General features: G+C 37.4%; 3 protein-coding genes across 3 annotated transcripts in view; 1 reads left to right on the forward strand and 2 right to left on the reverse strand.

Moving 5' to 3' along the window:
• Positions 1 to 123: 123 nt before the first annotated feature.
• On the reverse strand, positions 124 to 3,283 carry LOC306756417 (C-C chemokine receptor type 1-like; the record flags this gene model as incomplete). Its single annotated transcript, XM_079241145.1, has 3 exons — positions 124 to 1,022; positions 1,123 to 1,278; positions 3,223 to 3,283. 3 exons carry the CDS (start codon positions 3,281 to 3,283, stop codon positions 124 to 126), a joined length of 1,116 nt encoding a protein of 371 aa, XP_079097271.1.
• A 2,372-nt stretch (positions 3,284 to 5,655) lies between these two features.
• On the reverse strand, positions 5,656 to 6,853 carry LOC306756418 (C-C chemokine receptor type 1-like; the record flags this gene model as incomplete). The annotated part of the gene is made up of 2 exons (XM_079241146.1): positions 5,656 to 6,554; positions 6,655 to 6,853. The coding sequence occupies 2 exons, from the start codon at positions 6,851 to 6,853 to the stop codon at positions 5,656 to 5,658; spliced, it is 1,098 nt and encodes a 365-aa protein (XP_079097272.1).
• Positions 6,854 to 12,502: 5,649 nt separating this feature from the next.
• cobl (cordon-bleu WH2 repeat protein) overlaps positions 12,503 to 27,591 on the forward strand; it is a 40,924-nt gene continuing 25,835 nt past the window's right edge. The window contains exons 1-3 of the mRNA XM_079241147.1: positions 12,503 to 12,624; positions 12,875 to 12,983; positions 26,254 to 26,445. Of these exons, the coding sequence (XP_079097273.1) occupies positions 12,952 to 12,983; positions 26,254 to 26,445 (224 nt within the window). The 5' untranslated portion in view covers positions 12,503 to 12,624; positions 12,875 to 12,951. The remainder of the gene's footprint in view (positions 12,625 to 12,874; positions 12,984 to 26,253; positions 26,446 to 27,591) is intronic.

The raw sequence follows: 27,591 nt of genomic DNA on the forward strand, positions 1-27,591 counted from the left end.
CACTGTTGTTGATTCCACCTAAATGTCTTTAGGTGGAATCAAGGGAGGGTACTGCTCTGAAAAGCTGAAAGCACAAGTCTCTACAGCGGACATGAAGACAACATTACTGCCCGAATTCAATTCCTACTTGATGACAGTGGAAGAGACAACAGAGCCCCTGGACACAATTGAGCCATTCCTGGTTGAACTGTCTGCCCAATCTCTGACAGAGACACGCCTCCAGCACCTCAGCAATCGCAAGGCTTTTTTCATAAAATTCTGTCCCACAAAGGCATATATGATGGGGTTCAGGCAGCAGTGGGTGTAAGCGAAAGACTCAGTCACCGTTATTGCCAGCTTCATGTTGCTGTCCCAGCTACAGTCTAATGGTACTGTACCATTAAACTGCAGAAATCGCAAGAACTGGGAAAGATTGTATGGAGTCCAAAACAAGAAGAAGGCCATGACAATAGAGATGATTAGCTTAACAATGCGTTGCCTTTTCACAGTCTTCATTTTCACCAGTGTGGGGATAATTCTTGAGTAGCAAACCACCATCACCAACAAGGGAATTATTAGACCCAAAACATTTGTTGAGAATACCTCATAATATTGCCAAGTTTTATTGTCCACAGAGCTGTCACATTGCAGCCCGTTAGGTTCATCCATGACTTCTGAGAAGATTAACTGTGGCAGAGAGATGGACAAGCTCAGAATCCAAACAACTGCGGTCACAGCAATGCCTGCCCTCATTGTACAATGCTGTGCTATACTGTGAGGATGCATGATGGCCTGATAGCGGTACAGTGTCATCACCACCATGATGAAGATGCTGCTGAAGAAGCCAGAGTGGTGGGACCATTGCAGGAAGCGGCACATGAAATCTCCAAAAGGCCAGTGGCCGATAATGGCTAGGTGGGAATAGAAAGGCAGTGTGAGAACGAAGATAAGGTCGGAGATGGCCAAGTTGAGGAGCCACATATCTGTCATGCTGGTCTTGTAGCTGCGGTGCTTTATCAGGACACACACCACAAGGCCATTTCCTTAGAAGAATGAAAAGGAAAAACACATCATGTAAAAATGCAGGCTTCTTGATGTCAGAATGGAGAGTCACAACATTCAGACCAGTTTACACAAACTTACCAATGAAGCCCAGGATGAAAACCAAACAGTAGAGAATGACCACAAACTCCTGGTTAATGCCAGTAAATTCAAAGTCACAGGGAGCAGCGTCTCCTATATATCCACTATAATCTAAATAATCGATTGTGGAGGTGATGGTAATATTTTCATCAACACCTGCAGATAGAGATTTTCCTTTTAATTCACCATGACACATCGGGATGCCCCCTCCACCACCACCCCTTTCAACAAACAGATCATGATGAGCAAAGCATACTGTGTGTGGTGGTTTGAGGAGAGTGCAATTCTCTTCTTTTTTGGCTGTTAACAAAAAGTCGTAATGATGTGTCATTTATACAGGGAAGTAAAAGGAAGTTTGAGTGCAGTCGATCCTTTCTTAAGGAGGCAAATGTCTGTTGCTTATTTAAAATTAGTCCGTAACTGGCCTGTTCTTTGAACATCCCAAGGAATATCCCATTATTTACTGACTAGGTGCAAATACTAAAACCAAACAAGTGGTTGTCTTCAAGCAGAATCTTGACAAATGAATTGTACACATAATCACAACTGATCTACAAAAACAAACTATCTGCTTTAAATGCTCGAACTGTGATCAATCAAGAAGCCTTTCATTCAGTTGATAAAGACACTTATGGTGCTCCCTTGTGGTTATTATAAGTCACATGCTTGTAGTAAAATAAAACAAAACAAAAACAAAAGGCCGTAAATAAAACTAAGAATGTAATGTCTGGTACTTGTCTTGTTCCTACAGCAGTAAAAATATTGTATAGAATGAATATATCGCATAGTTTGTCACAGAAGTTTGTTAGAGAATTTTTGTTGTTGTAAAAATGTTGTGGTAATAACATAGAACTTATTTTGATTATATAATTAATTTATTTTATAAATTAAGTTGGTTGTAAAGCAATCCAAATGCAGAAAAATTGTTACACAATAATAATTTAAACTTGAACGCAATTACTGAATAATATAATCTAAAAAGCCGCCCAAGTTGTGAATGCCAAACCCTAAATGTTGTATATGACATACTTAGATTTTCAACAACAAGTTTCCACAACACTGATCTACAGTGTAAAGTTAAAAAATAAAAAATAAAAAAATCTAATGGATTGACCTGAATCATTCATGTTTCAGTGATGACCTCCTCTGTTGGATACAGTCCAGGTCTGCGTTCCAAGGTTTCGCCGTTGCTTCTGTCTGTATCCTAGTTGATGGGGTACTCTCAAATGTACAGTGATAAACTAAATGGCTTTAGAGACAGCAGTACTCTATTAGTGAACACAGTAGAGAAACAGAATTATGAATGTCATTTCCTGTTTTTGTCTCATGGTGAGATCTTTATCAGGGTCTCACAGATTGCAGTCAGTGTGACACATTTTACAAAAGAAAAAAAGAGAAGAAAAGGCCACAAACATGGTATACTTCCACATTGTAAAAATAAATAATAATTTTATTTCAAAGCTGATTTTTAATTATGCAGATATAGTCATGAATGACAGAGACTGAATGTTTGAAGGTATGGTCAATTTCACCAACCAGTTGGAGTTAAAAATAGCACAGTAATAATCTTATGAGCAGTAATAACTCACTCCATTTACATTACTTGGTAGAATTTATTGTAAAAACAAACAAACAAACAAAAAATGTATTCAATTATCAAAATGCACAGCTGTGATGTTTTTATACTGTGTTGATGAGTAAGCTGTTTTGGAAGCTTATTTCAGTCTACATATATTTTTCATTGTTGTAATTTCTATAATTCTTGAATTTATTATCATTCTCTTTTTCATAAGTTCTAATACTCTCATTATTATCTGATCAATTTTTTCAAAAATTATATTGCAATAATGTCCTATTGTGATGGAACCAGGCCTGGAATTTTGTCTTTTGGGGACAAGGTCACTTTGCCTTTGGCTTTTTTTTTCCAACTTTTTGAGTGCACAGAAGCTAAGTTTAAGCGCAGGAAGGTATTCAAATATATGTCTGTAAGTGTATGTGTATGTAAACATCTTGTTACCAGTTTGTAAACAGAAAAATCTTTCTCTTGTCAGGGAATAATAACTTTTATACTGAGTCTTTGTGGAGTTTGCACATTCTCACCGTGTATGCATTGGTTCTCCCTGGGTACTCCGGCTTTCTCCCACTGTCCAAAGGCATGCATTTTAGGTTAATGGGTTATTCCAAATTGTCCCCAGGAGTGAATATGTGTGAATGGTTGTTTGTCTCTCTGTGTTGGCCTTTTGATGGACTGGCAACCTGTCTAGGGTGTACCTGCCTCTCGTCCAGTGATTGCTGGGATAGACTCCAGCTTTCCTGTGTCCCTTGATTAGACTAAGCGGTTAAAAAAAATGAATGGATGGATGGATGGATGGATGGGTTCTACATGGCCAACTTCTCTATCATCACCCTCATCTCTCATGGGGATGACTTGGAGTATACAGGACTATCCTGAGAGTTTGTGGAGTGGTGTCAGCAGAACCACCTGTGTATGAATGTGAGGAACACCAAGGAACTAATGGTATGGAGACGCCTTGTACCACTTGTAGTAGATATAGACACCTCTTTGTAGCACCATGGAACAGACATCAAATACCTGAGTACTGGTCACTGTACTGGTTGCACAACACCAACACAATTTACAAGAAGTGACAGGGCAGACTGAGGTCTTTGGAGTTCAGGGGTCAATCTGGCAATCTCGTACAGCTCTCTGGCGGCATCGGCCATCCTGCATGCAGTGGTTTGTTGGATTAGTAGCTGAAAAGACTGAACAGGTTAATTAAGAAGGCTAGCTATGTTCTGGGGTACCATCTTGAACTCGCTGAGATAGTGGGAGAGGACGATGATGGCGAAACTGTCCTAAGTGAATGAATGATGGAGTCAGAGTGCCACTGAGTCTATAGTTGATCCATTGAGTCCACTGAGCAGCTTGTTTAGCAAAAGGCTGTTCCATCCGAGGTGCATAAGAAAGATGTTTCATACTTCGTTCTTACATGTGGCTTTTAGATCCTACAATGTCCTCTGCTTATGGGGTGTACTGGACACAAACACAACTGTTTGCAAATCACTCTCATCATACATACAATATTGCATTGTCTTGTTTCACTTTTTTTTTATTTTTGCACCATGTACATAGCGTTTAATTTCTGCCCTCTTTTAAGTATTTATCTTTAATCTAAGTGCTATTACTTCTTTGCTGATGCAATCTTGAGAATTTCCCCATGTGGGACTTAAAGGCCTTATCTTGCCTTTAGATGAGAACTCAAAACCAACCAACTCCCTGACCTACTTACACCAGCATGACTAAAGACAAACTACAAGAGAAGAAAAGAAACCAGGAAGAAGATATACTGTGGGACTGATGAATAAGGAGGTGTGGTAATTATGAACCAAAAACAAGGTGGAACAGGGGAACAAGATGTTAGTACAACAAAAGTACCATAAATATGAACTTCATGAATTACAACAGGAAATGATAAATACACAAAGGCTCCACCTAAACCCAGAAAGCCTAAATTGAATGCCAAAGTACAGACTAAGTAAATTTTACAGCATAAGAAGTAAACTCAATAGAACCAAAAACACAAAAACAATAATATCTAATGAAGAAAACTACTCTGACATGAGATTTATCTATACAGTTTTATATAAAAACTGTTTGTGTAAAAAATAAATAAATAAATAAATATAGTGACTTACATTTGAACAATGGCTGAATAATAATTTTTAAAAAAAGAAGCTGTTTTTACCATGCTGTAACAGAAACCCTTGGCTGTCCACTGATTGAACTGAGGACTTTAGATTTTTTTTTCCCTCTCAGTTCCCTCTTGACAACCTAAATAATCACTTTGAACTACTGAAATATTTGACAACTTTTGGCAGAATTTTATTATATAAAAAATTAACCTCTACCAACTAGTCAAAAGGATGTCCCTTTTTTTATTTGGTTGTCACCAAGTACATGTTATAAATCAAAAGAATATTTTGTTGACTTTGTACAAACATTTGTATAGACTGTAAAAAGAGTAAAATGTAAAAAGATGCAGCACACTGTACATTTTTGCATATGTGAGGCATAAAACATCAATGGAAAATCTTGTGCACATCAACAAAATGAAACCAGTGATGAATAATTACTTTTGGGAACAAAACTAGCCTCACATATGTGATTATAAGCCTGTTTCTTACAAGGCAAGACTTGCAGTTTCACAAAATATTGTGTGAACAGAAAATAAGCCATAATTTACAGGCAAACAACAAACAAATTTTGTGGTTGCAAGCTGTCAGAACAATGGAACAACAGCAGATAAACAAAATAAGAAGCACAAAACACTACAATGTTGCAGTTTCAAATTAAAATAAAAAATGCAATGCAGGTGATAGCGGTTTGAAAGAAAGCATACTGGTGCTATAAATGTTTTAGGTGGAATCTGGAGATATAAAACAGATTAATTAAGGGACGGTACTGCTTTGAAAAGCTGAAAGTAAGAGTCTCTACAGCGGACATGAGGACAACATTATTGCCTTAAATAATTTCTACATGATGACAGTGGAAGAGACAACAGAGTCCCTGGACACAATTGAGCCATTCCTGGTTGAACTGTCTGCCCAATCTCTGACAGAGACACGCCTCCAGCACCTCAGCAATCGCAAGGCTTTTTTCATAAAATTCTGTCCCACAAAGGCATATATGATGGGGTTCAGGCAGCAGTGGGTGTAAGCGAAAGACTCAGTCACCGTTATTGCCAGCTTTATGTTGGTTTCCCAGCTACAATCCAGCGGTAATGTACCATTGAGCTTCAGAAACCCCAGAAAACGGGAAAGATTGTATGGAGTCCAAAACAAGAAGAAGGCCACGACAATAGAGATGATTAGCTTAACAATGCGTTGCCTTTTCACAGTCTTCATTTTCACCAGTGTGGGGATAATTCTTGAGTAGCAAACCACCATCACCAACAAGGGAATTATTAGACCCAAAACATTTGTTGAGAATACCTCATAATATTGCCAAGTTTTATTGTACAGAGAGTAGTCGCATTGCAGCCCGTTAGATTCATTCCTGACCTCTGAGAAGATTAACTGTGGCAGAGAGATGGACAAGCTCAGAATCCAAACAACTGCGGTCACAGTAATGCCTGCCCTCATTGTACAATGCTGTGCTATACTGTGAGGATGCATGATGGCCTGATAGCGGTACAGTGTCATCACCACCATGATGAAGATGCTGCTGAAGAAGCCAGAGTGGTGGGACCATGGCAGGAAGCGGCACATGAAATCTCCAAAAGGCCAGTGGCCAATAATGGCTAGGTGGGAATAGAAAGGCAGCGTGAGAACGAAGATGAGGTCGGAGATGGCCAAGTTGAGGAGCCACATATCTGTCATGCTGGTCTTGTAGCTGCGGTGCTTTATCAGGACACACACCACAAGGCCATTTCCTTAGAAGAATGAAAAGGAAAAACACATCATGTAAAAATGCAGGCTTCTTGATGTCAGAATGGATAGTCACAACATTCAGACCAGTTTACACAAACTTACCAATGAAGCCCAGGATGAAAACCAAACAGTAGAGAATGACCACAAACTCCTGGCTAAAGCCACTAAAACCAAAGTCACAGGGAGCAGCGTCTCCCTCATCTTCATAGTAATCTGAATAATTGTATGTGGAGGCGACGGTAATCTCTCCACCCACACCTGCAGGCAGAGATTCATTTCCTTTTAATTCACCCTGACACATTGGGATGACAAAATCATAACTGATCCACTAATACAAACTATCTGCTTTAACTGTTGTTAAAGGTGGGGGTAGGTAATGTTGGGGAGCTTGCAAGATTTGAAAGTAGCACCCTGTCTTGGCTGCTCCCCCTCTCGTTTTGCTCCTTGCGTGATCCAAGGCTCTTTTTATTCGCATCTTTTTCCACCAACGATTTTCTCTTTCTCGGCTAGAAGGAGGAGGCATATCCTCGGGTAATCCGGGTAAATCCTTCCTGCATTTTCTCAGCCATGTTTGCCTTCCGAGTTTCTTCTTCACTACTTTGTATTTTCATCCTAACTACATCGTATTCATATCCAGTGTCGGGTTATCCGGAATGTGCTGCGAGAGGGGGAGGAGGAGAGCCGGGAGAAGAAACTTACGAAATATAAGAAAAGTACAACTTCACTTCGGCCCGAACGTTTGGATTGGTCAGAGTTTTTACAGGTTTACAGCAAACTGAGGGGTCAAACTATATTTCTTATTGTTTATGATTACAAAAGGTATAGACTACTATCAGGACGAGGATCACTTCACCCAGAGTAAAAAGAAAAAAATAGTTTATGAGCAAGATTACCAACTATAGCTTTCACGAGGAAACCTTTCACTCAGTTGATAAACACAGTTATGGTGCCCCCTTGTGGTTATTATAGGTGACACACCAGTAGTAAAACAAAACAAAACATGGCCTCAAATAAATCTAAGAATACAAAATCTTGTACTTGTCTTGTTCCTGCAGCAGTAGGAATATTATATTTATTGAATATCTTTGATAGTTTGTTAATTATAGTCATTCTGAATTAATTTCAATATAAACTTACTCAACAGAACTTAAAACCGTTCTTTTTAAAAATGTTGGGGTAATACATATAATTTCCAATAATACAATAATTCGAGACATAAATAATTTATCTTATAAATGAAATAGTTCATAATGCTATCTATGGAACACAGCTAAATTGTTACACAGTGATAATTCAAATCTAAATGCAAATACTGAATAAGACAATTTTTAAAATTTGTCCATGTCATGAGTGTTAAACCCTAAACCCTACAACCCTGTTTTATATTTCATAATTAAATATATTTTCAACAACAAGCCTCCATAAGACTGACTTACAGTTTGAAGTTTAAGAAAAGAAATTAAATGGATTGACCTGAATTATTCATGTTTCAGTGATGATTTCTTCTATCAGATACAGTCCAGTTCTGTGTTCCAAGGTTTTATCGTTCCTTCTGTCTATATCACAGGAGATGTGATACCCTCAAATGTACACTGATGAACTAAACTTGAGAGACAGCAGTGTTCTAATAATGAACACAGTAGAAAAACAGAAGTGTGAATGTCATTTCCTGTGCGTCCCAAAGTGAGATCTTTATTCACAGTTTTTGCTCACAGTTTGCACAGTAAATATAACACATTTTACAAAAGCAAGAAGAGACAAAAAAGGAAACAAACATGACAAACTTTCACAAAATAACAATGATTAAGAATTTTATTTTGAAGTTGATCTTATAATGATACAGATATGATCATAAATGACAGAGACTGAATGTTTTAGGGTATTTTAAATTTCACCAACCCATTAGTTAAAAATAACACATTAATAATCTTGTGAGCAGTAATAACTCACTGCATTTGTTTACATTACTTGGTAGCATTTATTGCAGAAATAAACAAAAATAAAGTAAATCCATTAAAATATAATTTGGTGATGTTTTTTTTATGAGTAAGCTGTTGCCGATGCATTTTTTTAGTCTACATATATATTTCATTGTTGTAATTTTTATAAATCTTGTATTTTTCAGCATTCTCTTTTTTCACAAGTTCTTAAAACTCTCATTATTTAAAAAAAAAAAAAAAAAAAAAATCATAATGCAATGGTGTCCTCTTGTGGTGGAACCAGGCCTCAAATTCTGTCTTTTTACGTATAAAGCCACTTGGGCTTCACTGTTGTCAACAAGATTAGGAATTTTACTCACACTATTTTTTACCAGACATGTCAGACATATATCTACTGCACAGGCATGACACAGAATGAAATGTTCACTGTCAGGTTCTTCATCCCAAAGAGATTCGGTTGAACCCTCTCTGTACTTGAAAGCTCGAGCAAGGATAAAAACCCCAAAGGGGGCATGTTAGTGGATTCAGTCCATCTTCTTTCATCTTTGTCCAATAAATAGCCTTTAATCTAAATTACTATAATCCAGAATGGTTTTCTGAATGAAATACTGAATGAAATCTCAAAAGAAGACTTAAAGTTTCACATCATATGCCATCCATATTGGCCCTGGATTTATCATATTGATCCTCACCCCATTTCCACCATGTGGTGATCATGTCTTGGAAAAGAACACAGCGATTTAACCAAGTTTAGACATTTTCTAGGACTTGCTAAGTACTGATGGACATGTGCTGGTACCGGGCTGGGTGCTGGTGGGCAAGTCATGTGGTTTGTCTTGCTTTTGGAAGTAGGTGATGCTCAGTCTCAACCTCTTCTTTAAAGTCACTCAGACTCATTTTCAGAGATGTGATCCTCATTTGATGAAACCTCTTCCTTAATTATCATCAAAAGCTTTACTCTCTTTGAAGGTCTGTAGCATGAACCTCTGAATGAAGATTCAACCATTTTGATCAGTTGAGATGAGGAACCATACAGGCAAAGCTTTATTTATTGTGTTGATATTTAAATTAAATTGTTTCCATAATTATATTTATTCTGCTTCTGCCTTGACAGGATAATATACAGCCAGATGAAAAATATTTGACTGTTGGGGCACTGAGGCCATTATGGCTGTGAGGCATACCATATACTGTTTTGTGGACAATAGCCATCATGAAATTCCTGTCCTGGCATTGAGGAGGCTGTTTTTAGATACTTATTTTAGTCTACATATATTTTACATTGTTTTAAATTTTATCATTCTTAAATTTATCATCATTGTCTTTTCTTGTTATCTGGTTAACCCTCTGATGCCCAACATGCAGACTCCTTCTAATGCATAATATGGGTGAAATAACCCACATTCCTTTCGCAGCTTATTTCATGATGGCTGACTTTTTATTATTATCATTATTTCATTTAATAAACGAATATTCCAAGTCATCTTTAAATATCTTTCTAAAGATATCTTTCCCAATCTGGATCACAGTATCCAACATTTAGCCGGGATCCAGATCTATCTTTTTTTGCGTAAAGTTGGTAACAGAAAGACACAGATAAAGGCCAGCAGAAAAAATAACCTTAGTGGAGGAAACAATACTTACATGTAGTAGATGCAAAAGGTGCTGTCCTGACCTCATCTCACAGTTCTATATCAGACAGTGCAGTAAATATGTGTGTATAAACTTGGTGTACAAATACAATAGCTGTATTTGTTCGTAAAGCCAGAAAGGAAAATAAAAATTATTTCTGTTAAAACAAAAATAAAGATAATTACTGCACAACTAGAATAGTAAATGATTAAATATGTTTAGAAAAATGGATATGGGTCATTTTTGACTCATGTTTTGTATTAAGGTTGTGCTAAATATTTTTCATTCAATAACTGAAAAACAAAAGATTTTTTATAACAAAAAATTTGATATAATAATATTAGAATACCTTAAATTCTGAAATAATTAATTTATTTAAAAGATTTAGAAAGGGAAACACGTATCCGTGTTACTTTTTGACACATGTTGCGCATGAAAGAGTTAACTTATTTAAAATTGTCATTCGTAAAAAAAAAAAAAAAAAAAAAAAAAGTTTCAACAGTGACCTCTTGTGGTGAGACATGTCATTGCTGCTGTCGCCTGAATACATAAAGCACGGCGGGAAATAAGTTTTGAATTCTCATTGTATTTCAATGAGGTATTGTTGTGGCCGCGCGGACACAACCGAATGCTTTGTTTAACTCAAAGCATCCACGAGGATCTATAAGTTCAGCTCTGAAGGCTGACTTTGGTTGTACATAAACAAGTGCAGATGTCGTGCGTGTGCTGCGGCTCTCCAGCTGGCGTTCAATAAGTTCCCGGTGAGGATGATTGGCGTGAGATCTCCTGAAGAAGGAGGGCTTTACAGATCTGCGTCAAGTTAAACGTCGGCACGTAGAGAAAACCGGAAAATAGCACTACTGCCTTCTAAATAATGGCTTTAGTTTCGCAAAGCCTTTCAGACACATTTGTTTTTATTAAAGGAAATAAACAAAAAGTACTTACGCTGTTAATCACTATTATGAATACCAAATAAAAGTGGAATATTTTCCACTACTCATGCAACCAAACGAATACAATAAGATAGATAGATAGATAGATAGATAGATAGATAGATAGATAGATAGATAGATAGATAGATAGATAGATAGAGAGATAGAGAGATATATAGATTAAATTAAATTGAATATTAATATTAATCAGTAATTGTGTGAATGAAGGACCTTCTGAACCACTCAGTCCTGCATCAAAGAGAGATCAGTCTCTCATTGCAGCTGCTCCTCTGACCTGCCAGTGTATCACGGAAGGGATGTTTTTTTTTTTTATCATCCAAAATACCCTGAAGTTTTCTCCTCATCCTCTGCTCCACCACAGTTCTGGCAGGGTCCAGAGTTCTGCCTAGGACAGAATAAACCTTCCTGACCAGTTTGCCCAGACAGTCCTTGTTTGTAATGCTGCTACCACAACACACAGCAGTGTGAAACATCACACTTGCGATGACTGTGTGACATAACATCTGCAGTAGGTCACTGCAGACATCCAAGGACCTGAGCCGCCTGAGGAAGAAGAGGCGACTCTGAGACGCCTTTTTACTCTATTTGATAGCATATTAACAGATGTTATGATTAATCCGGCATGAGAAAATTTAAATCACAATAATTCAAAATGTGAATTTTCACATGTTCATTTATATATGACACTGAAAATCAGGCACAGAAATATTGTATATATTCAATTAAACACATGGTCCTGACTCCTGCCCAGCACTTCAAGCCAGAAGCTGATTGTGATTCTTCTTATTAATATTTTAAATTATTATTAGTATTATTACCACTGGCTGGTCCATTCCAGATGCCACAACAAATTCTAACAAAAATTCAGCCTACCTTTATCTAGGTAACCCTTAAGTGCAAATGAATGCAATTAGTAATGTACGCTACTAAATATACTAATTGATATTAATCTACCATGCTACATCAACACAATCTCATCTTTCCATCTGCCTTTGTAGGTTATAACTATAGATTGTATATAAAAATATTAGGTTATAACATCTGTTCTGTCCAAACTGTTCATGTTTTATGAAGAAGGTGTCAAGGTCATACAAGTAGGCTACAACAGCCATAAATGCTGAAGATACACTGATTTAACCAGATTGTTGTAGCATTAATAATAACAAATAATAATGGATGTTAACTCAAATTTGTTATTATTGCAGTTATGAAGTTAGTATATGCGCACATAGTTACAAACATCCCAAAGATAATTTTAAAAAAGGAAGAAAATATTACTGGTAATTAGTTTTACCAATTTATTCTTACTTTTACATGAGATAACACGTTTAGTTGTGTCAGACCCACTTGTAGAGTTGTTTAATATCTTTTAATTGGAAAAACCTTACCGGAAATGGTCATTGTAACGCTAATGTACTTCGTTAACTTGACTAAAATAGAAGGTAATTCACTCACAGGGACACGGAGATTAAATCAAGTGGATTTGACAAGCAGTGCAGTCTATGACAATGACTCAGTGAAATTGCCATCGTCACCTTGAACTACGTGTAAGTGAAAAGTGTGAACATGTGTCTGTTTTTGTGTCGTTAGCCGTCACCGACTCTTAGCTGCCTTTGCGCTTCTTCAGGTCACCGTTTGCGCACCGTCACTTGTTGAGCTTTTGGGTTTTGTTTGGTTTGAGTCTACAACTGGAAATCTGCCGCTTTTTAGTTGTGAATTTAAACCAGTCTGCTTAGTGGGAAGTTTATGCTAAACAGCGTTTGAAAATGAATTCACGTTGCATGTGCTCGCCGGCAGGTGAAAACGTTATGGATAGCTAAGCAGCAGCAGAATTTGGGAACCCCGCTTGTCTGAACAACTTCTTAATCACTGCGATGACGACGGAGTCCTCCAAACCGCCTTCAGGGTAAGTAAACTAAAAACAACTATAAGCTTATATGACATGTATATTCATCCCACTAATGTTAATGTAAGATAAAAACAAAACTAGACACATTTAATCGTCATATTTCCACAGCATTATGAATCCTCGCGCTGTTGTATAAACTGTCAGCTCAGATTTTCACTTGTCACAATGTCTTGTTGAACAGTATATAAGGGATATACATTTTACATACACACTTTCTTTCTTTATTAAGACTCTAGGTTTATTAAAAAACAAACAAAAATACAGACATACGAACATATTTAAAAGAGACATGTGTACCAGTGCTTCCACAGAGCAATGGTACTGAAAGAAGGCTGGGTGAAATTTCTTATAATCCCATTACAAGATTCATCAACTTCAAGTTAGGTTGACCTAAATTGTTTTTTGAGTAGTTTTTGTATTATATTCAGTGGTCACAAGGTAAAAATGTAGTGATAATTTGGGCTACACTGAGCTGCATGGCATCAGAAAGCATGCAGCCAGTAGTGACAACACAGAGTTCCAGCAGGGTGGACTTTTCATCACTAACACAGAATAAACATGAACAGTAGAGGAGCAAAACTGAGAAATACCTCATGCTGGGACAACAAGCTCTACAGTAGTTTGTGCTGTCCTTGTGGGCCTATTATTTTTGGTTGTTTAGGCGTGGTGGTTGTTGCTTTAGTTTGTGTCCGTTGATCATTCATCAACATGTGATCAGAATGCTGTGTTGACGTTGCACTGCCCACCTGAGTTTCAACACATCTTTTGTGAAACACTTGGAAAGAGCAAAGTCTTATTTGCCTGTATTAGTTTAATCAAATAACTGCTTTACCTATAACATGTCAAACAAAACTGTGTCACTGTTTTGCATTTTTGCTTCCCTCTCATAGATCACATAAATTCACATGCTGAGAACAAACATCCTTCTCGGCATATCAACAAACAACTCTTAATATCTCTGAGGGTACTGGAATTGAATAATATAGCATTAGTGTCCATATTTAATGGCAGGCTTTGCAAGTGACACATGTTAACATGATAGATGAGGGAAAAGTTTTCAGTTCAGTCAAGTGTATATTTAATTTGAAATAAGTCACTGTCTATGTTTCTGTCCATTTCCTGAATTTCTAATCATTTGCAGAAAAATTAACACACCAGTGCTAGTTGTCTGGAGGGTTTTGACTGGTTTACCTATACCCACAAAAACATCTGCTGGTTTTGTCAGTGGCTATCAGTCACTCATTGGTTGGATGTGACCCTCTGTAAGCATCATTATGTGCTTCTTTTAGTGGTTGTGACTGAATCTAAGGACTCTGAACAATGCCATCTTCTCCATACTGGAGGTATGATATAATAGCTCAATATACATATATTGTATGTTTAAAAACATCTTAAAGTAATGAAGAAGACGGGCATTACCTGTAGGATTTTCTTAGAAACTGTCCTTACATGAACAAAGGTTTGGTGTTTTCCTCCTCTGATCTTTCAAGTAACAAACCCTTTAACTTGATACTCCTAATTACAGTGATTCTAGACGCTCAAGAGCTTTTTGGCCAAATTACAAAGTGAACTGGCTGCAGAGTCTGCTGGCACTGGAACCAAAATGGTATTGTGTCCAGTTAGTGTGTGACATTTGTCTCCGTATAAATTACCATGACGATTTCTTTTGTGTGTAGATCGCTCTTTCGTCATCACACAGGGTGTAGCAACTTTACTACATAGCATAATCCTAATGAAACACAGCTCATAAAAAATCTTGTTAACAACCTCACCGTCCCAGCGTGGTCACTGGACAGACGCACAAGGGGGGTGAAGAAATGGACTGCTCTTTTGTGGGAGGTGAAGTACTCATGTACCTGACTATTGCAATCTGAGTAGTGGGTGCTCATCAGAGCTTCGTACACCCTGACTTTGGCCTTCATTTGTGGATAACAAAGAGCCAAAGTAGTGTGAAACCATCCAGCTGCAGGGTCAATGTTCCCATGTCCTCCAACAAAATCAGTTTCAATATTGCACTTTGATCAATACGATCCAGAACCAGGACTAGAACCCGCAGACTTGCTTTCTCAGATTACACATAACTGCTTTTGTTGTGCTGCCTCTATTTAGTCAGTATGTACAAGCCAAGATGACCATTTCTGGCTTTTTTTTTTTGTCTGTGAGAAACTCCCATCTCTGAGTGAAAAGGTCTTGTGTTTACTCCGCTGTACGAGCTGGAACATTGTGAATTAATTGCATTTAGACTTAAGTTGTTAAAAACCCTGTCTTTTGAAGTCTGCAGCTTAAAACACACTCTTAATTAGCATGCTGATGTTTTCCTTTGCATGTCTGGACCTGGTATGTTTGTGTGTTTGCGACTGCCTGCCTGGGACTTGTGTGTGTGCAGGATGAGGTTTAGGGGACAAGCTTCTTATTAATGTGGTTTTCTTTGTTGTTGTTCTTTGCATCAAGGAGCAATAACAAAGTAAAAAACTGATATGAATTAATGGAGGATGACTTGAAGAGAAACCACTCAAGTAAACTTTGAATTCACAACAATTCTCCTTTTTCCTGTGTGTGTGTGTGTGTGTGTGTGTGTGTGTGTGTGTGTGTGTGTGTGTGTGTGTGTGTGTGTGTGTGTGTGTGTGTGTGTGTGTGTGTGTGTGTGTTTAAAGTGTTTTTCTGGGCCTCTTTAGGCTTAATAGGAAATTTCTGTTCTTTGGTTTGTCTGTTGTGGGGAGACGATCATGTGAGGCGTCAGAACCTTGTGAGTTTACTTTGGTCACATGGCTTAGTCCCCAGTAATAATCAGCCATCCCCAACCTCCCACAGGCAGACACATTTTCAAACAGACATGGTGTGTTTCCTGTTTCTAAATTTTGCAAGGGTCTCAAAGAAAAAAGGAAAAAATGTATACAGAAGAAAGCTTTCCCACTGTACTAACATCAATACATTGACACGTGCTGCCATCTGCTTCACAGTTGCCTACTTAGTTTTTTCCAAAAATTCATGTGCCCATTGAATTTTGAAATATATACATATATATATATATATATATATATATATATATATATATATATATATATATATATATATATATATATATATATATATATATAATCGTCTGAATGCAGTAAGAGATGGAATGACAGGACAGCTTTCTGTCTGTTTATCCTCAGCACACACCCAGAGATAATGACTAGCTAGTCAGACTGTCCTGAGAGCACTGTGGAGGCATAAAGTCCCACTGGAAGTGTGTATAAGTTTATAGATTGTCTATTGTCCCAGCTGGATCATTGATTTTTATGGTGTTTTTTTTTAATTGTTTGTTTGTTTCATATATGGATATATATTTGCAGTCAAGAGAATATCTTAAAAGAAAAAAATGAAAGCTTCAGGATTATTATTATTGCTGTGTTTTTCCAGCTGCAGGTTCGTGTGGTCAGCCATCATGACTGCACTGCTGAGTAAGGGAGTTCCCTTTCTTTCTGTCTCCTTTTTACTTGGAAATCTATACAATTTATTTATATTTAAGCTTATTTTATAAATTGTTAGGAGTGAAGTCCTCTGAAATTTGAGGCAGGCAAGTGAGAGTGTTCTTGAAGCCATGTGTTTTTGGCACCGCTACAGTGTGCATCTGGTGATATCTGCATCCATTTTCACAGGCCATCCTGTTTTTAAATAGAGAGGGTGTGGATGTAGGGCTCCCACAAGGTTGCTTTATGACTAAGGACTGTACAGTAGTGCAAACTGACTGAGCATACCAGATAAAAATATGGTGTAACCTTCTAAATTTAAATAAGTCAAATAAAATAAAGTGCAGCATTCATTAGAATTCATTAGAAGTTAATCTTTTTGGTACTCCAAGTAGGAGTTTGTTTTAGGGCCCGTAAAAATGTGTTAAATTAATGGGTCACTGTAAGCAGAGCTGGTGTTTTGTTCACTCTAGTCATATTTAGCTATATCTGAAAAATGTCAGCTATCTAGACTGCTTGTATTCATAAACATTATTGCCCTGTTGCCCCAGCTACGCTATCAGGTCTGCTGTTTGCCAACCTCTGTGTCTGCTGAACGGAAGCCCTTGTAGACACCTTTAACAACAAAGAGCTGTCTGTGTATTTGACAAAGTCAAGTATTGGCAGTAGACTGCGTATGTTTTGATGCAGCTGCTATGAGCCACGCAGATGTATTTCTGGAGGCCTGCTGTCATATGTTAGTCACTGTGGTATGTGTGTTTGTCAGAGAGGAAGACAGACGGGCTGCATGTGTATATGGGCTGATTGGATGGATTCTTCAGACGCCAGCTAACGTGCCATTAGTTATATTGCAAGGGTTTTTTGATGTACAAGATGTGGAGATTTTACTTAATCTTTTAATGCTTTTATGTAGCTTCCATCTAAATTGCAAACATAACAATAACTTGCTTATCACCAATATATTGAGATCTAGCTGCAAGAAACGCTTTTAGGAAATCATTTTCAGACCTGTGAAGGCTCGCTAGGTCAAGTATATTCTTTGTTTGTAGGGATGTTTAAGATGTATCTTTCTATTACTTTATTTATAAATCCAAAAAATTAAAATATTTCAGTCTTGCTGGATTCATATAAAGTTATACTGGTTTGATTTTTAATGATGTTCTACACTTGTGTGTGTGAGATCTATTCAAGTAAAGTTTGGCAGTGTACAGTAAAAGGTGTTCCAGCAGCTATTACTGCAGGCAACATAAGTGTTTTTTCTGCTGCCTCTCCAGTGGGAGCTCTCTCTCTTTAATTGAACAAGCAGCTTAGGGAATAGAGAACAGATTAATTAGTCTGATTTCTTGTGGTGTTTTTGCATGTCTCCTCTCTTTATTTCTCTTATCCATTCATAAATCTTCCATATTCCTCTTTCTCTTACTTTTCCACCTATTGATGCATTGTGCCATATTGGATACCACACTTTTCTCGCCTTTGGCAAACTTTAATACCCATCTTTTCATTTCTTTTTGAAATGAAAAGAAACTCCCCCTGTAGCTGTAATAGTTTTGATCAAAATAAAATATTTACATGCATAACATTTTAAACACTGACTTTGACATTAACACTTAATATATTTTAAATAAAATAAAAGAATCAGTAAGTTGATTGTTGATCAGAGCTCCTACATTATCAGTGATTTAATTGCAGAGGTGTGTGATTTATATTCGGGGTCTCATGGGCTCTAATTTTTCTTTTTATGCAAGTGTCTCCAGACAAATGAATATTATGTGAGAAGAAGTTATTAGTAAAAACTATTTGAAGATAAAGGAAGAATAAACAGGAAATTGATATTTCTGCTGTATACACGAAAAAGTAATGCATGCAATATGTGGCCTGTATTTACACTGCTCACAAAATGTTAGGGATATTCAATACTGATGTCATGTATGTATGCTATTTCAGTGGAGTCGTGCAAAAGTAATTCCATAATTCAGAACAATTTATTAACATAAAAGCTTAAAACAGTGGTGGGTTTACCGTAACATAAAATGTCAATATCTTGTTCTGTATTACTGTAATCTTGGTTTGATGGTGTGAAAAGTGTGATTGAGAGGACTGTTCAGATACAAGTTGTCATGGAACCAGAACATTTCCGTGGTAGATTCATGGTTCAGAAACTTATTTAGCTTTATTTTTTTATTAATTATCTTGTTAGAGAAGCATGTTGCTTAATAAATAATTGGACATGTAAAACACATGTGCATTCAGGAGTTTAGAGGGTTTCAAATAATGTTCACCCTTAAAGGTTTTAGTGTATTTTAGATACGTTCTTTCATCATATACAAAGTTGAATATCCCTAACTTTTTGTAAGTACTGGTAGTGTGTTTGAATAAGTTCTCATGATGAAAAATAGACATGTTGTTTTCCCAGCTGAGCAGATGCTGGAGTAAGTCAACTTCCTGTTCCTATTTATAGAAAATTATTTGCATCCATGTTTTGTATTAAACTGTGACAGTTTGTCTCTTTGTCCCTGGTCATAAGAGCAGACAACAGCAGAGACTAGGGATCATGTGGTGAGGTCAGATAGTGTGATTTGGTGTTACTGGAAGTGGATTTTTCTCCTGTAGGTGTGAAATGTTATTTTCGTACTGACTGATTTCACCCTTATGTCTTTTTTTTTTTATAGCTAGTCTACATTCCTGTTGATAAAATTAGTACATTGTCCTGATATTTTAAGAAAAATCCTCTTGACACTCTAGTAAGCCTTATTGGGGGTGACATGGCTCAGGTGGTAGAGCCGCTTGTCTTGTGACCTGTTGGTCACAATTCAAGCCCTGCTCTCCCACTCTTCTGCAGCCCCGAGGAGGTTAGTTCTCTGCGGGTCAGTCCCAAGCCCAGATAAATGCCGAAGGTTGCGTCAGGAAGGGCGACCAGCGTAAAACGTGTCAATTTATCCAAGTGATGATTCGCTGTGGCAACTCCTTCAGAGGGATGAGCTGAATGAACAGTACTGTCTTAAAAAGGTCATCATAAATTTGACTTAAATTGTGCAGGAAGATGGATGTCATGTCTTCAAGAGTTTAATTTCAGCATGTTATGTGCTGTGCTCTGCTCCTTAGTTGAGAGTCGCAGCAGGAGCTCGCAGCAAGTTCAGAGGGGCAGGCTGGCATTAAGAGTCAATTTACTTGCATTGCTATTGGGTGGGGTGTTTTCTTTCTTTTTTTTTTTTCTTTTTTTTTTTTTTTTTTTTAAACCACATGGCCAGTAACATGAGCGTCAAGGCATATGCTGCATTCAGAGATGGTGTGGCTGGTCTAGCAGCAACAAACACTTCTGAGTTCACTTGTCTTCATATTCTTCCTTCCCAAAACAACCTCTTTCACAATCTCCTCCTTTATCTCTTCCTTACTTGCTGTCCTTGTACACATTCTTGGGTTGGAGTCATCACCCTTTGTGTAAATGTATCCAACCCCACAGCTGCTGCTAAACTGAAGTCTGCTCTCATCTGCAGTCAAGTGGGGTAAATATAGGTTGCCATGGGGACACCATGACACCCAATGGGTATGCTAGCTAGATAGCAGGATTGTGTATATGCGTGTGAGTGGAGCAGCTGAGTGTCCAGGATGTGTGTCATTTAAAGTATGCTCACTGCACAATAGGAGCATAGATGTAGTCTTAAGTGGCTGGCATGTGTTTTTGGAAGGTGTATTAAACATGTAGTCCTTGCTGATGCTTTTAATCTATATTAGTTTGTCTTCCAAATAATACTTAATATGTTGAAGTTAGGATCTTGGATCAATGAGATATAGAATGATGGAATTTATTATTTGTATTTATGTGATACAACACAGACAAATAACCTTCAGAATTGCAGTACAGCTTTGATTGAATTTTGTGCTGTGAGTAAAATATAAATGAAAATAATACTAAACTTTTTATTTTGCACCACTGGGTTTAGAGTCATGCTTAAGGATAAGTGGAGCTGAGGATCCAAGGTCATCGCTGTGATTAAACCATAAACATTGCAGATGGAAGCCATCTTTATCTGAGCAATGTTTTTCTTTTTCTTTTCTTTTTCTCTCTTTTTAACCTCCATTAAGTTTACATTTTCTTATGGCTGCCTGCTTTTAGCTACACAGCTGTAGTTAAAAGAGAACCTCATTAAATTTTAGTGTGTGCATGTTGAGCTCTATGGTTTTGCCAGCTGGTTGCAGCTGGAGGTGCCTTTACATATATGATTTTAAATGTACGCTTTCATCTTTGCATTTATAATACCAACAGATTCTGTAAATGCAGAGTTCAAATGACCCTATAACATCTCTCTTTTATCACACAGTCTGAAATATAAAATCAAAAGTCATCAAATTTGAAGCTACAGCTAGTTAGTGCAAGATTTTCTGGATAATAGACAAGATATTCAGTGTAAGCTTCTTCATGAACACATTTGGGGGACATTGAGCATTTAACAATTCTTTTGGCTTTAGTGGACTTAATCTTAAGTTTAGAATGACAGAAACGTATGCAGCAGTGGGTGTGTGTCTGGTACATGAATGTGGACCTACTGAGAAGGGAACTTTCTGCCTTTGTACTTGTACCTGGATATTTCCATAATCAGGTTATTTCAGGATATTTTTACATTCAGTTCCACCTACCTGCTTCAAACATTTGGAAAAATAAACCCTGACATCTTATCTCTGGCCATAGAAATGTAATCCTGAAGTGTATCTTTGTTTTATCAGATAAAAATGTGACTGTTAAATGGGTGCAGATAAAGTTTTTGTGATTGGAAGTCATTCTTTTAACAGACAAATATTTCTCTATATAGCATAACATTTTATTAGGTGGAAAAAAAAAGTTTAGCAATATTCATTGAGTTTGTCACAACATTTTTTCTTAAACAGATTGCATGCTCTGTTCAGTGTTAGAAAAGGTTCAGCAATATTGTGGACCAGCTTAAAATAAATCCTTCTTTTGTCAAAGGTAAGATCTTGCAGTACAAAGAAAATCTCTCATTTTCAGTACAATGTAAATTCTTAAATTTATTTTTTTAATATCAGTATCTTTTAAATGGTAATCCGTTATTTATATTCCCAAGAGTAGGGCTGCACAATTATGACCAAAATAATAATTAGGATTATTTTGATCAATATTTTAATTACAATTATTAATCACGATCATTCATTATGTCTGGAAAAACATGTATTTTTATTGCACCACTTCTAAACAACAACACAATGTAACTCCAAGTCAACCACACTTCTGAGAAATCCAGCTGTCCACTTAGGAAGCAACACTGATTGACAATCAATTTCACATGCTGTTGTGCAGATGGAATAGACAACAGGTGGAAATTATTGGCAATTGGCAAGACACACCCAATAAAGAAGTGGTTCTGCAGGTGGTGACAGCAGACCACTTCTCAGTTCTGATGCTTTCTGGCTGATTTGTGGTCACTTTTAAATGCTGGCAGTGCTTTCACTCTATTGGTAGCATGAGACGGAGTCTACAACCCACACAAGTGGCTCATGTAGTGCAGCTCATCCAGGATGGCACATCAATGTGAGCTGTGGCAAGAAGGTTTACTGTGTCTGTCAGGGTAGTGTCCAGAGCATGGAGGCACTACCAGGAGACAGGCCAGTAGATCAGGAGACGTGGAGGAGGCTGTGGGAGGGCAACAACCCAGCAGCAGCATCGCTACCTCCTTCTTTGTGCAAGGAGTAACAGGAGGAGCACTGCCAGAGCCCTGCAAAATGAGCTCCAGTAGGCCACAAATGTGCATGTGTCTGCTCAGTCAGAAACGGACTCCATGAGGGTGGTATGAGGGCCCAACGTACACAGGTGGGGGTTGTGCTTACAGCCCAACACCGTGCAGGACTTTTGGCATTTGCCAGAGAACACCAAGGTTGGCAAATACGCCACTGGCGCTCTGTGCTCTTCACAAATGAAAGCAGCTTCACGCTGAGCACGTGACAGACGTGACGAGTCTGGAGATGCCGTGGTGAACGTTCTGCTGCCTGCAACATCCTCCAGCATGACCGGTTTGGCAGTGGGTCAGTAATGGTTTGGGGTGGCATTTCTTTGGAGGGTTGCACAGCCCTCCATGTGTTCACCAGAGGTAGCCTTACTGCCATTAGGTACCGAGATGAGATCTTCAGACCCCTTGTGGGGCCATATAATGTTGGCCCTGGGTTCCTTCTAATGCAAGACCATGCTAGACCTCATGTGGCTGGAGTGTGTCAGCAGTTCCTGCAACACGAAGGCATTGATGTTGTGGACTGGCCCGCCCGTTGCCCAGATCTGAATCCAATTGAGCACATCTGGGACATCATGTCTCGCTTGTTCCTTTTATTGTTTTGAGCATTGTATAAATTAACACTATTATTGTTATTCATTGCATTTTTTTTCCCTCTTTTTTTTTTTAATTTTTTTAAATTTTTTTTATTTAACCTTTTTTTTTTTTCTTGAAAAAGCTTTCTTTTAATGCTCTCTGCACCTCGCTGTAATGCTTTACTGTTTTAATGTAAAGCTCTTTGAAATGTCTTGGACATAAATTGTGCTGGACAAATAAATTAGCCTTGCCTTGATTTTAAATGTTATATTGCTTTTAATATGCAGGACTGGCAGCAGTTCATCAGACAGGTTTTAAATGGAATTCGTTTTGGTGAGCCTGGTGCTGACGAAGCATTTTAGAGTTTACACTAACATATTCCACAGATCACTGAGGATGGGAATGTCTGACTGTTTCCAGGGCTAGGATATATACAGCCACTGACAGTTATTTCTTTCCCCTTAGGAAAGAAAACACTAATCAGCTATGTGCCTGAGCAGTGTTGACACAAATAGCTTTAAACTGAAATATGGCAACTTAACTTTTCTTTATGAATACATTAGCTATGTTTGTGTTAATCTGATCAAGAATAATTTGATGCATATTAAAGTTAGCTTAAGTCTTGAAATTAATTGATGCCTTTTCCCTTCCTTTTGGAGGCAGCTTTCAATTCAGGCAGTTCATTTACTGGTATTTATTTAATTTTATCTTGAACAAATTTTAAATTTGTGTAACTAAAACCGTGCTGGCAAACAAACAGTTTCATGTGTTTGAATATAAGTCTGACTTGTGTCTTCCAAGTTCCTTTTGCCTGAGAGAGCTTAGTTGTATTTAGGTCATATACTGTACGAGCCAACCAGACATACACACACTGTGGAACTGCACACAGATGTACACACTAATGTATAGACACTAAAGCTAATCTGTTAAAGAGGTTAGCAGGTAAAAGTATGATGACTGGTGGGCTGGATGTCAGCTTCCCTTTACAGGTGTCTGTTTTTCACTTAGGTTTCTAGTGATATCTCATCTGTTTAAAGACGTTAAAAACATTGCACGCATGGCTTAACATGATGGGAATAAAACACAGCTGTTTCTTTGCAAAAAGCTATTCAATCTGAACAGTAGAGTTTAGATTTAATCTTTGTCCTGTGTTCCCTTCATTTGTTTGTAGTAGCTGAAATGTTCTGATCCTTGATGAGCACAAACCTATTTATTCTGTTAAATTTATCATTTAGAAAAGGGAAAAAGTATGCCTTTTTGAATTCTGTGAAATTAGACCATAGTTAATATAAAGCCATAGTTTAAAAAGATAACTGATTTATAAGATAGTTTTGATAAAAGCTAGAGGTAAAGATTTATCCTAATGCTGCTTAGTCAAGCAAAAGGAAGAGAGTTGTTCTGAAAGGTCCATTAGCAGGCCTTCACCGTGTGTGTTTGTGAGACAGAGTCCATTTGTAACTCAGTCCCTGTAACAGCACAGCACTTACTGCCCCCCTGTGCCAGAGCAGGGTTTCCTGCTTCTCATTCCTTTCGTCTCCTTTACTTTCCCCCTCTTTCTCTCTCTGTTTATGCCGATTCTAACTCTGTGGGAGACAAGGCTTTTCCTAAAGGCCTCTTTGTGCATGTTTGAGAGGGGACAGGGAGAGAGGGAGAGTGCAATGTTGGGGTGAGACAGAGAGTGAGAGGAGGATAGAGTGGCTCACTGTGTCGAGCCTGGCCCAAACCCAGTCCCACATTTCCACAGAGCCCAGTTCTGTTTACTTTCAAAGAAGACGACTCACCTGGAAAATACAAATTCTGACACTTTCATGAGTCTTTGATGCATCATGAAAATAAAAAGTCATTCACAAAATTTCTGTATGCGTTACATATAAACTTTTAATCTGATATTTTGCAGTTCATAAAATAAATAAATCTGCAGTTTACAAAGACTTCTGATTTGGTCATAATCAGCACTGTTAAACCTTGAAGTATAGCCTGTCATTCCTGTGGTGTATCAATAGTAAACAACACTTTGTATTGCATAATGAGTCAATGACTCTGGATCCTTTGGATAAGAGGTAGTTGAGATCCAACCTGCCTGTTAATGGTTAACCTTAGCCAGGTTAGAGTCCGCTCAGTGTACTATGTTCGTATGCATTCTTCCCATGTTATTCTGCATCTTTCTTTGGACTTGGCAAATAAACAGAAAGATACCGGATTATACAGTTAAACTGTTAGACAATTAAATGCACACACTTTCCTTTACGGATTGTGCCGAGTTCTTGGGTTAGGATTTACAAACTACAGATTTGTCTGAAGTTATAACTGTGGAACAGTTCATCACAGGAATCTTTTCGGACGTAAGTTTTTCTTCTGTTTTTGTAGACTGATATTTAAGGAAATGAGTTCTGCACTAAAATGCTTAGTTTAGAAAATGTTTGAGAATTTTGAGAATAAAAACACTAATTTCTGGTTTAATTAGTTGTCTTTATTTGGCTGGGTGCTGTTAATGTTCAGGAGAGGTCAAACAGATAACAGCCTCTTGCCTGCATGTCTTGGCATCTCACGTGCACACTACATTAAGCTGTATATGGGTGTGTTTTTTTTACAGCTACTGTCGAATAACCAAATAAAATAAAAAAAAATTAATGGCCTGTAGCCAAGACTGCTTAATAGCTTCAAACTTTATAAATATTGTTTCTTCCTGCAGTTTTGGTGCAGCATAATGTGTTGTGTGAAATTATAAAATTCCAAATAGTCATGATTTCTAATTGTTTTACAAGATTTATGACTGTTGCAACTTAGTTATAGGTCATATCAGAGCATTTATTACTATTATGTAATGTTATAATTACATTGATGTTTATTATTATTGCCCCCTGTGTGATATGTTCAAAGGCACTACTCACGAGTGATATAAAATTTAATGAGGGCTGTAGATTGCCATTTAAAAAGAGATATCAACTGTATTATTGTAAATACTGGGTAAGCAGATGCAGGAGTAATGGATGAGAAGGTGTTGTTATAAATGTTGGAAATATTATTGCAAGTTATGTTAGGATCAGGTTGGATCTCTTGAACCTCAAACCGATCATCTCAAACCATCTACAGGCTATTATTCTGTCAAAATAAAGCTTAAGTTTGTAACAGAAACAGAAAAAAAGTTTTTATGGTATTAAAGCTGCTACTGAGGTGTAGCAGTTGCTTTTATTCAGTAGGCTGAGGTGTGTAGCTGGGTGCAGCACTGCAGAAGGGACTTGATTCTTGTAACTTAGATGTTCCTATGTGGGAGAATGAATTAACTTGAAGTTAGAATTGGATAACAATATGCTTCACTCAGCACATGATATATCACTTTTTCACTGGATGAAACAACATGGATACTGAATTGTTTGATCAATGCAACTATAGTCTAATAAACACATACAGTGTGGAAAAAAATATAAATGAAAGATTTATCCAATTATTGAACAACAAATACCTTAACAATGAATTATATTTGACCTTGATTTTATTCAGGAGGAGAATGAAGGGACATGCCCCACCCCCGCCACAGGTCCCTCAACCGGCTCCCCGTCACATTTTCAGAAGCTCTGTACCTGATGGACGGACATCAGCTGCTGATGCCAAGGAGAACATACTGAGGCCCACTGTGGATATGCAGTTGACCCTACCACAAGGCAACCAGATTTCTACAACTGAGGATGGAAGGTGAGTAAAAAGTGAGGCCCACATGGAAGCATTGTATCATTCAAATATCAAATATGTGGTCATTGTTCAGTGGCTGTTTTTAGTTCCTGTGGCACTTATTTGTAAAATGTGCTAATAATGAATATTTTACACATGAATCCGTGTTTAATTATAACATGTTAAATTTATGCCCATATTTTGTTATATAAATCTTCAAGAATCTAAAAACATATTGCTTTGCTAACACTCGAATTGTCTGTTAGCAAACAAACAATATAAGACCTGTTTGTTGCTCTGTTTTGGTTGCTGTGCCAGGGGGGCCTCGTGATGGGGTCCCATCCCCATTTTCAGCACAAGCTTTGTCTCAAAAAAATGGAGGGTGCCCTGCTAATTCTCTCTCTCTCTGTCTCTCTCTCTCTAATGAAGTTCTCTCTGTTTAGGCAGATAATTGCAAACGTCTCACTAATAAAGAACAACAAAACTTTTAATAACTGTTGATTATTATTATTATTAAGCAAGTAGATGTCCTCGTGATCTTTGCACTCTAAAAAAAGATCGGTTTTGAAATGTTCTTAAAGGAGACATGTTATGCCTTTGTTTTTTTTTTTTTGTTTTTTTTTAAATAAACAAACTGACAGGATGTCATGGTGTTTTAATGAAATGCTTGTGACATAATAGACCAACATAACACAGAGATCCTGCAGCAGCTGCTTTGTCTTATATAAATTTATACATGTGTTCAAGCAGATTATTTTGCTGTGTGTGGGGAACCCCATTTGGCTTCTCTCTGCCACACCCTGACACTGGGTCTGCCATTTGGAGACCTGTAGTACTCAGTAACCCACTTTGTACCCATTTATTTTGTAAAAAAAAAAAAAAAAAAAAAAGAAAAAAGGAAATTATAAGTAGTCTAAGACTACTAAAAACTAGCTGACTGCCAGTTTTATCTCAAATTCGCCATACGTAATTGGAGCATAGACAACTGTGTGGCAATCACTGAAGCATAGTCTTGTCACAAATCTTGTGCTTTACCATACTCTGAAAAAAAAGCCCTGAGAACTTTTTTTTTTTTTTTTTTTTTTAAAATAAAAAAAAAAACAGTCCTCATTCACATATTAGACTGTTTATATGGCCAATATTTCACAGGTGCATTTTTTACGGCGCGTT

Source organism: Telmatherina bonti (assembly GCF_933228915.1).
Source record: "Telmatherina bonti genome assembly, chromosome: 5".
Lineage (NCBI taxonomy): Eukaryota > Metazoa > Chordata > Actinopteri > Atheriniformes > Telmatherinidae > Telmatherina > Telmatherina bonti.